This window comes from Ursus arctos, unplaced genomic scaffold (assembly GCF_023065955.2).
Source record: "Ursus arctos isolate Adak ecotype North America unplaced genomic scaffold, UrsArc2.0 scaffold_14, whole genome shotgun sequence".
NCBI lineage: Eukaryota > Metazoa > Chordata > Mammalia > Carnivora > Ursidae > Ursus > Ursus arctos.
In genome coordinates, this window is record NW_026622808.1 from 11,527,774 (window position 1) to 11,538,665 (window position 10,892).

General features: G+C 50.3%; 2 protein-coding genes and 1 long non-coding RNA gene across 3 annotated transcripts; 1 reads left to right on the forward strand and 2 right to left on the reverse strand.

The window, feature by feature from the left end:
- The first annotated feature begins 48 nt into the window (after nt 1–48).
- Nucleotides 49–2,201, forward strand: TXNDC17 (thioredoxin domain containing 17). The gene is made up of 4 exons (XM_026520704.4): nt 49–252; nt 647–728; nt 1,113–1,188; nt 1,773–2,201. The coding sequence occupies exons 1-4, from the start codon at nt 108–110 to the stop codon at nt 1,839–1,841; spliced, it is 372 nt and encodes a 123-aa protein (XP_026376489.1). The 5' UTR covers nt 49–107; the 3' UTR covers nt 1,842–2,201.
- A 931-nt stretch (nt 2,202–3,132) lies between these two features.
- MED31 (mediator complex subunit 31) lies at nt 3,133–9,576 on the reverse strand. The gene is made up of 4 exons (XM_026520703.4): nt 9,477–9,576; nt 8,659–8,736; nt 8,263–8,359; nt 3,133–3,581 (listed from the first exon to the last, which is right to left on the reverse strand). The coding sequence occupies exons 1-4, from the start codon at nt 9,502–9,504 to the stop codon at nt 3,389–3,391; spliced, it is 396 nt and encodes a 131-aa protein (XP_026376488.1). The 5' UTR covers nt 9,505–9,576; the 3' UTR covers nt 3,133–3,388.
- LOC125283791 (uncharacterized) lies at nt 4,289–8,256 on the reverse strand. The gene is made up of 3 exons (XR_007191791.2): nt 6,473–8,256; nt 4,513–4,545; nt 4,289–4,416 (listed from the first exon to the last, which is right to left on the reverse strand). It is a non-coding gene; the product is annotated as an uncharacterized LOC125283791 (long non-coding RNA).
- Nucleotides 9,577–10,892: the final 1,316 nt, after the last annotated feature.

Here is a 10,892-nt window from a genome sequence, read left to right on the forward strand (position 1 = left end):
CCGCCGCCAGCCCCGCCGGAAGCAGCCGCGCCCCGCCCCGCACGGGGCCCCGCCCCGCGGCCGCGCCTCCCGGGGCCCCGGCCCTCCTAGCGCGGCGCGCCGTCCCGATGGCAGGCTGGGAGGAGGTGAGCGTGTCCGGCTTCGAGGAGTTCAGCCGGGCCGTGGAGCAGCACCACGGCAAGACCATCTTCGCCTACTTCACCGGCTCCAAGGACGAACGGGGGAAGAGCTGGTGCCCCGACTGCGTGCAGGGTAAGGCGGGGGCTCGGGGGCTGCTGTCCGGAGGGGGGGCTGCCGCCCGGAGGACGGGCTGCCCCCCGGAGGACGGGCTGCCCGGCCCTGGCCACGGCCCGGGCGCGGGGAGGGAAGGGAAGGGGCCGGCGAGGGGGTCCGCTCCCAGCCCGTTCCCCCAGCGCTCCCGCTCCGCGCGAGCCGGTGCACCACCCCAGGCGGCTAGCACGCTCGCTTCCGCAGGGCCGGCGGTGTTTTCCTGGAGCCGCTGAGTCAGCACGCAGCCTGCGTCTCCCGGCTCTCATCAGCCCCCTCCGCTACCTGCAGGGGAAGGTCTGCGGCCTTACCTAGACGCCGCTTCGCCGTGCCATCTTCCACAGCGGATGTGCAATTATTTTATCTTCTTTGTTTTAAGCTGAACCAGTCGTACGAGAGGGGCTGAAGCATATTAATGAAGGATGTGTGTTCATCTACTGCCAAGTGGGAGAGAAACCTTAGTAAGTGCCCGTGTATTCCTTCTGATTTCCCAGACAGGCACTAGAGGTGCCAAACGTAGGCGGGAAGGGCCTCGGAACTGGGGTTCTCTGTATATTCCAGCAAGTCAAGCCATTAGGAGTTATTCAATACAAATTTTGAGTATTTAGCCACTCGTATTACAGGTGATTCAATAAATTTGGCCCACTGTTAGTGCAGAACTTAACCGCCTTTGCGTTGATTTTATATCATAGTCAGACTTTAAAGGAAAGGTGTGCAGAGTCACAAATCCATGGTCCTCAAGGTTCCATTCACGTTTATAACAAAAACAATTTTTACTGAAGGACTAAATGTAGGAATAGATCAAACACGTGAGAAACCATGATCACTTTTTCTTTTCAAAATAGTTGGAAAGATCCAAACAACGACTTCAGAAAACACCTGAAGGTGACGGCAGTGCCTACGCTACTTAAATACGGAACAGTGAGTGTCTTTCTTTTCATAGTTCACCCTTGTCAGAAAAGACCTTGACATTTCATCCCAAATATCACATTGGTGTTCAGAGTGCATTAAAAATTTACAACCTGGCTGTCCATCCCGATGGCCAATCCCAAGAAACTGTTCGTAATGCAAATTTCTAAATATTAGGTCTTCTTCATGCTTTCTAAAAGCCACTTCATATTCACATTCTCTAAGCGTAGCTCAAGAAAGTTGGTTAACACGTCATTCCCTTACAACACTAGCACAGGACTTGTTTCCCGCTTAATCCAGAACTCTGGTCGAAAAGAAAGGGCACCTCCCCTAGTTTAGCCACGGCCCTGGGATTCTAAATTAAAGACTTGAGGGGAAGGGAATGGCACTGGGCTTGCTGTCTCTCGTTTTCATCTGCGGAGCTAGTATTTTAGTGATTCATCTGAAGACAAATAGCTTAACTATTTCATAAGACCTGTTACAACTAGTTGATAGTTTTTGAATGGCGTATTTCTGTTGTAAGCAGGACGACACATTCCCCTCCTAATAACATTTTTGTAGCTGTGGGTTAAGATCAGACTGTTCTTCTCTTACAGCCTCAAAAACTGGTGGAATCTGAATGTCTTCAGGCCAACCTCGTGGAGATGTTGTTCTCTGAAGATTAAGATTTGATGATGGCAATTGTGTCTCGATTTCCTGATCTGCTCTGTTAGAAAGGCAATTGCAAACTGGCTTTGAATTCATGTTAGCAATAAATAAATGATGATGTAAAAAAAAACTGGTTCACGTCTAAATAGAAGGTGCTATTAAAATGCCCGTGGGGGCACCTGGGTGGTTCATTTGTTAAGTGTCTGCCTTCGGCTCAGGTCATGATCCCAGGGTCGTGGGATCGAGCCCTGCATCGGGCTCCCTGCTCGGTGGGAGCCTGCTTCTCTCTCCCACTCCCCCTGCTTGTGTTCCCTCCCTCGCTGTCTCTGTCAAATAAATAAATAAAATCTTTAAGGAAATAAATAAATAAAATGTCCGTGAACCTTTCAGTTTGCTTGTGATATATGGGAATCTTTACGGTGTGCGTACGATAAGTCTTCAGCGGTGACAGTAGCACAAGGGAGTGGATTGTTGGAGGGGACAGAAATATCTAAAAGTCCCTACCAGCGCAGAAAGCAAATTCCAAGTCTCAGAGGGAGTTAGGATCTTTTACCTTAAATGCACAAGTTTACAAAGAACTCTTCTTCCTAAAGCATCGTCTTTGGCTTCAGAATGTAGAAAGTAACGCAGCCAGCGGAGGACAGCAGAGCGCACCGACTCATGCAGCCTCTGCTCGCCGCGGGCGGTGCGGTTCACTGAGCGCGCTTCACCACTCGGGATGAGGCAGGTGGCAGAGGGAGTCAGAGGCGTAGAACCTCGTGGTGCCAGGAGCCCCAGCCCGTGAGTTGGTGACACTGGTGACCAGATCCTAGCTGTGTGACCGTAGACAAGTTTCTTAACTTGGGTACACCTCAGGTTTCCTCCTTTATGGACAAGGCTGGTTCCGCAAGTGGAACGGGACCGGGACGACGCACATACCACCGCACCTGCCGCGTAAATGTCGGGGCTGGATGATCACACATACCCGAGGCCCGTCATCTTTATTTTAGTCCAAGGTCAAGAGTCCAATTAGAAGTTCACCACCCATCTTCTCCCTGCCGTCACTAGGTCAGTGACCTACCCACGACCGTTCCTTGAAGCCCTCTTGCACGGCAAGTGGTGACACAGGTAAGTCCTTCCTGCAGGTCCTGCTGACTCCCTTCCTCTCATTCTGTCGGTAAGAGGGTAGGGCAGCTCAGCTGAAGGACAGCAAGGTCGGAGGAGAAGGACTTGCCCAGGCCCACCGTACGTGAGGAACAGGTAGGCTTAGAGTTTGAGACCTGTGGCGGCCCTCCCCCTACCCCATCCCTCGCGGCACCCTTAAACTGGTTTAAAGCACCTCACATTTCTGTTTTTATTCAGTTGGTTAAGTACTAATAATAATTTACAAATCCACAGGGAAACCAAAGTACGACAAATTCTGGTTTGACAGAAGTAACCTATTAACAATAAAAAGTTAGTTGGCTGAAATAGCACACTGAAGGTTCTAGGTGCTACCCCACAAAGGCAGCTGGAGAGAGTCCATGTTCACGGCACAAGAGCAGGACATCCGCGTCTGGAGGGCCTGGCGTGGCCCGCGGGGCCCTCACTTCCCGGCTGTGTTGTTGTGCTGCTGCTGCTCGGCCAGCGCCTGCTGAAGACGCATCCGCTTCCGCGAGTAGTGCTGCCAGTGCAGGATCTGCTGCTCGTCGATGAACTTGGCGCACTGCGCGTTCACCAGCTCCTTGCGGAAGTGCTCGTACTGCAGCAGCTCCAGCATGTGCAGACACTGAGGGTACCTGCGCCAGGGTCACAAGTGAGGCGTCGACAGCAGTTAGGTCAGTATCGCCCAGCTCCAATCTAGCCACTCGCTCAGAAACGATCCCGTAGCCTACCGTTTCTAGAATATCGACTTGGCTCACTTTGGCAGTACAGGCTTCTGTGGTTCCGGATTCTGCAGAGAAGCCTGTCTTCCAAAGTCAGCATGAAGCCAAATTTTCACAAGGGAGTAAACTGAAGTCGGAAAGACTACACGACCTGCCCAAGACCCCGCGGTAACTGGTAAAGTGCAGTCAACTTTGGGGGCAAACCGTGCTCTTCTAGCGGCGTCCGAGATGAGGAATGTGAACACTTTTTCATTTTAGCAATTATCTGCTTAACTGGTAACTACTGGTTTTCCGCCAATAGTGGTAAAGACAACTTTCATTCAAAATTGAGTCCGTTTTACAAAGAATTGTGCATGAATATTGTGTTCTAGTCTTCCACAAGGAATTGCTTCACATACACTCTAACACTGAGCGACCGAGTAAGTAAATACCGTAGAGAGCCAAGTTTCCGACCATCAGAAAAGGAGTTACAAGGAAGGGGGGAGGCGAGGATGGACCCTGCATGTTGGAGCTGCCACTGAAACCATCAGCATGAACTCCTGGCTCTTCACATAGAGACACAGAGACAGACAAATATCAGAAGTCGACACGGTGTGTCGTACACACGCACACACACCTTCTTGCCTGTGTGTGCCAAAGAGGGCCTGGAATCAATGACTGTGGAACTGACGAGCACACTCAACGTCCAAATCGTGGATTTTCAATAGCATTTTCCAGGGTTCCTTGGGGGAAATGGCTGACTCCAGGGCTAAGGCAGGGAAAGTACAAGATGAGTCGGGAACATTATGTAGTGCCAGGAAGTAAAGTGCTCAAAAAACTATGGGGATATGTCCCAAGTACTCACGAGCCAATCTGAAGGGGCTCCTAATGACCAAATCTGGAATCGTTTGAGCAAGAAAACACATAATTATAATCCAAAAAATAAAAATAAGAATCCAAGAGTCCATGCGGATGTAACTCTTTTAAATGAATAAATAAATAGGGAATAAGAGGAGGTTCTTTCCTTACACCTAAATTACAACTAATGAATGTAGAAAGAATGCTAGAAAATCACAGTAAAAATTGTTTCAGGCAAGTATCAATAGATGCTAAAATCAGTGGATAAAAGTATGATATGAAACAAAGTATTTATATAGTCTCAAAGTATTTCCTAACAAGATACTTATAAATACAAAGGAAAGCTAGTAACTTGATCTGGAGAAACCTGGCAGCCACCACCTCAACCAAGTGATCAAAGTTAACATTTCCAGTAGTAGGTCAAACAGACTTCCATGATTCCTGATGAGACACACCAAGAAGCCTACAATATCACTTCCGGGTCACACTCACGGAGGGGAAAAAAAAGAGGTATCGAGAAACTCAGATTAAAGGCTAAGAAGACACAAAGACAAAATGTAGCACAGTGGCTTAGACTGGATACTGTCCCAGACACAGGACATGAATGAGCCAGTGGACAAAATCAGAATGAGGTCTGCAGACTAGATAATATATTAATGTTAACGTTCCCAGGAAGATGTGAACATTTACAATATCTGGGTGAAGAATATATAGGAATTCTCTTTACTATTTTTCCAGCTATTTTCTAAGTGACATTATTTCAAACAGAAAAGACAGAAAATCTAAGTGAGTCGATGAAAACTCGTGTGTAGAGAGCACGCAGAGCCAGAACTGCGAGTAGCATACAAATGGCTGAAGTGTGCAAACAGCTACTAGGGTGTGAGACTCACTTCTTCAATGCGGACCCACAGCGATGCCGTGGGCCAGAGGACCACACTGAGGAGCAGGGCCCAACACCAATGCCGTCCTTCCAAGATAATAAAGGTACAGTTGCTTGTCGCTGTTGGCAGCTACGCCTGAAATGCCCTGCTAACACCTCACCTGGCTCTTCCCTTTCCACGAGGCATTGGTAGTTAAAAAGACCTGGGTTTGAGGGGCTCCCTGGTGGCTCAGTCGGTTAAGCATCTGACTCTTGATTTCGGCTCAGGCTGTGATCTCAGGGCTGGGAGATGGAGCCCCGTATGGGGCTCTGCACTGGGCATGGAATCTGCTTAAGACTCTCTCTCCCTCTGCCCATTCCTCCCCTGCTCCATTCTCTAAAAACAAACACACACACACAACACCTGGGTTTCAATACCAGCTCTGCCACTCACCAGCTGGGGGCCCTGGTACAGCTTCCTCATCTGTAAACTAAACTAATGTGACAACCAAGAGAATAGTCTCAAGTGCCACTCAGTCAATAGAAGGAACTCCGACCTGCAGCGGTCATTTCTCAAACCGGTAAAAGACAATGCTCAGAGTGCGCTAAATGACAGGACAAGAGCGGATTTTGATCAGCTACAATTACAGCATCAACCAACAAGACGAAATAAAAGAAATAAAAAAGGAAAATTCTGCATTTAGATTTTTAAAAAGTAAATGAAGAACTCAGTTAACAACACTGATAAAGAAACAAACTGAAGGGTTCAAGTGGACACAAAACTCTCAGCAAGTCAGCAATGTGCTTCCTTGCCCCTTCCCCCCTGCAAAAAAAAGTAAACTCAAGTCACACTTATCGAAGAAAAGAAACGTATCTGCCCCAGCCCACCCTGACCACCTCGGAAGGCCTGTACTTAGTTCCTGGCTGAGCAGTGAAAGGCACGATTGCAGAACACCCGAAGGAGGGCACCCGAGAAGTGGCGGAAGGGGGCTGAGAAGAGCAGAGAGAAGCAGCTCCCACGGGGCAGGGTGCTGGCTCCCGCTGAAGCGGGTCAGAGCGGGCGGGTGTCTGTACATGGCGGCTGCCCTCGGGCCAGCCAGGCACCGACCTGGAAGCAAAGGACCAGCAGTTCTCGGCTCTTCCAGAGTTTGGATCATTGTAAGAGACTTCCCAGCGTCTCAGTGGTGGCGATTCCTCCACAGACCCTGTGCAGACCGAATGCCCACAGGGGATAACTTGCAACCTCTCCTGAACGGGAGCAGGTGCCTCCAGGGGGCACAGACTGGGTCCGGGTGAATTCAGGGACAAAACCAGAAACATGGCTTAAAGCTAACAGGGATGTATTCTATCCCAAAATAAGGACAAACTTTCCAGCATCCAGCTAACGGTGGAATTGGCCGTCCCTGAACAGAGCAACTGGTGCTCACTCGGCCCCTCCAGAGGGCAGGCGGCCAAACCAGCAATGCTGGGGGGGAGACGTGAACTTAACTGTGCCTGTGGCTCCGTGTCGACACGAAGTCTCCAAGTCCACATACACACAACATCTAAGAAAAAGTCTTTTCTCTGGATTATTAATTAGGTGACTGTTTATAGAGGACCAGTAAGGGTGCAAAGGGTCCTGCAGGCAGAAGGACGTGGGCTTTGTGAATCAGTTGACACAGATCAAAAAAGTGACCTGAACAAAGGACAAGTTTGAATCATTTTCCTATCGAATGTGTTTGTTTAAAAAACAAACACAAGAAGTTTCACTATTGTTTTCTGACTTAAGACAAGAAGAGCTATGAGTTCAAGGTTTAAATAACCTTGTGCTTGGCACACAGGAGGCCCTAAAAAAAGACAGCAGCTACAGACATACTGATTTATTTGGGGTTTTTTGGGTTTTTTGTTTACAAATTAAATATTTGTGGCAACCCGTCATCAAGCAAGTCTACGGGCACCATTTTTCCAACAACATTTGCTCACTTCACGTCTGTGTCACATTTTAATAATTCTCACATTTCAGACTTTTCATTATTATTACATTTGTTATGGTGATCTGTGATCATGACTGCCTAAAAGCCCAGACTATGGTTAGCATTTTTTAACAAAATTTTTTAATTGATGTGCCCTTTTTCTGACTTAATACTATTGCACCCTTAATAGCCTGCAGTATACTGTTAACGTAACCTTCAAGTGCACTGGAAAACCAAAAAATTCATTTGGCTCACTTTACTGCAATATTCGCCTTACTGCAGTGGTCTGGAAGCAAACCCACAATATCCGAGGTATGTCAGGTAAGGTCACCTCCTCCAGATAATCTTCCTTGTAAGTACTCCATGCTCTTAATTTTCATGCAGATTATAGGTTCGTTAGGGTCAGAAACTCAGTGAGACAAAATAATTCACTAATTGGCCTTTGTTTGTGTTTCAAATCAAGCAGCTATTTTGTTTATGCTAAGCCTTGTACTTGGTACCCCCAGCCACACACGCATTTTAAGATAATGTAAAAAAACAGAGCCAGATCACATAGGGCTTTAGTCCAAGAAAAGAGACAGGATTTTGTTCTGCATGCAAAGGGAAGCCATTGAAAGGTTCTAAGCAAGAAAGGGTCACGTCGTAATTTACATTTTTGAAAGATCAAGTTGGCTTCTGTGTAGAAAACTGTTTTGCTTGGTTTGGCTTGGGGGAGGGAGGACCCAGGAGGAAGGTAAGAGCAGAAGCAGGGATAACCAGGGAGTGGACATTGCAATAATCCAAGTTGGAAATGAGAATGTCTGATATGAAGGTGGAGGCAACTAAAAGAAGTGGAGAGATTCAAAATATATTTTTTCCAAGGTAAAACAAGAAAATCTGTTAAATATCAATGTTCTGGAATATAATAAACTATACATATATATAGGACTATAAAAATTAAACTTACTTTAGATACTTGGCATATTCTGGTTCTTTCCAGTAAAGCAAGTACTTAAGATAATTAACAAAAGCTTTGTCTTTGAAGTAACCTCTTTGGGCAAGAACTGAAAGGCATAAAAAAAAAAAAATCTGTAGAGCAAACCAACTCTTGACTACTGATTTGTGACCCCTAACATAAAGCATCTGCTTAGATAACCTCCCCACCACCAACACACACTGAATTCAAAACATAAGCCCTGGTTTGTTCAACACACACATACACACACATACACGTGCCCGTGTAAGTGTGGCAGTAATTCCACTGGACTGAGTATATCTAAAAACAGGTATTATTACGAATTGCAATTCTTCTGTCAGAGATCACTAACAGCTACCCAATTCAATAAAGTGCTCAACAACTTACAATTAAGGTAATTGGGGTTGGCTAAGCACTGCACAAATTCCAGCTCCAACTGAAACCGAAGTCGATTTCCAGCATCATCTAGGAGGGAAGATAGCAGAAATCATCCAAAATAAAAGTCACTCTCTAATCCTGGTTTGTAGAAAGAAAACGGCAGCAAAGAGACTTGAGTATCGCTGAAAGTTATTTCTGCAGAAATACGGGCATGGGCTGGCTTCCCTAAGCCAGGTGTGGGAGGAGATAACCCTTCCTTACAAATCTAGGGAAAGCAGAGCCCTCATTCATGAGACCAGGTCAGAAGCTTCTCTGAAGAGAAGGAGCACCCACGGGGCAGGACATTCAGCCCGGGGACAGAGTGCGACCAATGCGGGAAGGCTAAGAACTATGCCTCCTGCGCTACAACAACTAAGCGAGTGCTAAGTCCATCAGGAAAACATCTAGAACGCTAGGTGCACAAGAGCCGACCGGGTGTGCGCCTGTGCGAGAAACGTCGGAGTCAGAACGGCACACGGTCTGGCGACATCTCAAACCTAAGCGAGCTCATCGGGGACACAGGAAAACACCCAGGAGGAGGCGGGTCTTCCCGCTGGGGCCTGGCCGGGGGCCCGGGGACCTGGGGTTCGGGAGGTCAGGGGGTCGGGGGACCGGGGACCTAGGGTTCGGGAGGCCAGGAGGGGCCGGCATCTGCGCGGCAGGTGAGGAGGAGGGCGCCGCGGACAGGAGCCCCGCCGGAGTTACGCCGGACAGGAGTCCCCGGGGAAGCGGGAGAAGGTGTCTGGCCCGGGGTAGCTGCGTTTGCGAGGGCTCCGGGCGCTACTTACCTGTCTCCATAGCGACGGCCGCGGCCATCGCGAGCTAAGGCGCTCAGCCGCCAGCAGCCCAACGAGCAATCGCCGGAAGTTCCGGAAGTCGTGACTCCGCTTCCTGTCGCGGGGCAGTGTGGGATGCGGGGCGGGGCGGGCCCACTCAGGCCCCGCCCACCGGCTCCGGCTGCGGCCCCGCGCAGGCTCCTAAGGGGCGAGAGGCGGAGCTGGGGCGCCCTGGGCGCCCGCGGGACCGACCCGTAGCTGTGGAACAGGGTCCCCGCCCCGCATTCCCACCGCGCCTCAGCCCTCGTGCCTACGATGAAGGAACCGGCATGGCGTCACTCCTTACCCTGTGATGCAGCCTCGGGGGTCCCGAGCGCCTCGGGGAGTGCCTGCAGCGCGGACACACACCCCTGCCGCATGGGGGTCTCCCTGTGGGGGGCCGCCCCCTGCCGCGCTCAGAGAGCCGGCCCCCCGCCCGGAGGTACCCCGCGGCCCAGGCGCAGGTGCACGGACCCGCGGGGACACGCCCCCACCTCGACCCGGGCGCAGGTGCGCGGACCCGCCGGCCGCGGGTCGGGACTTGGCCCCCACGGTCCACCGCGCTGCACCCAGGGCCGCCCTGCGCCCGGGGCCGCACCCGAGAACCGTCTGTCCTCGAAGCCAGCAGTAGAGGTTTTCAGGCCCGCGATACATCAGTGGAGTTGATGGATAGGGAGGCTGTTGGCCCCTCAACAACCTTCCCAGCCCCAAACTTTGGGGACAGGGAGCAAGCCGAAATCGTGACCAGTGGAAGGATTACAGGCCGACCAAAAACGCCCGGGGGGTGGGGGGCAAGACGCAGACCTTCATTAATTCGCTAACTGGCCTTTGTTCGTGTTTCAAACAGGGCCGCTGTTTTGTTCGGCCTAAGCCCTGCACATGGTAGCCCCTAGCCACACACGTTTTACTGTAGGTCAGATGTAGTTAAAAGTGACATGTGACGGTCAACACCATCCACAATGAAGAGTATCTCAGAAGGGAACCTGGCCTGAGGTCTCAGGACGGCGAGGGGAGGACTCTGTGCTGGGCACTGTGGACCAGGCAGACAGGGGCCCGGCTCTCCAGAGCTCACAGTCTGGTCAAGGGGCCCACAACAATGATGGAAAGAGCATTTTCTACTATGCTGAGCAGCTGTGAGGGAAATAAGCAGGTCATGAGACAGAGAAGCGAGGCTGGGGGTTCTTTACACAGAAGGGTGAGGGAAGGCCTTGCTGATGAGGGGATGTTTGACCTGAGGTTGGTGTGGGTGAACAGTCAGTCACGCAGGGATCTGGGGAGAGTGCGTTCTAGGCGGAGGGAACAGCAGTGCAAAGGGTGGGTGGGAGCAAGCTTGGAATGTTCAAGAAACAGAGAGAAGACCAGTGTGGTTGGAGGGACAGCATGGTAAGA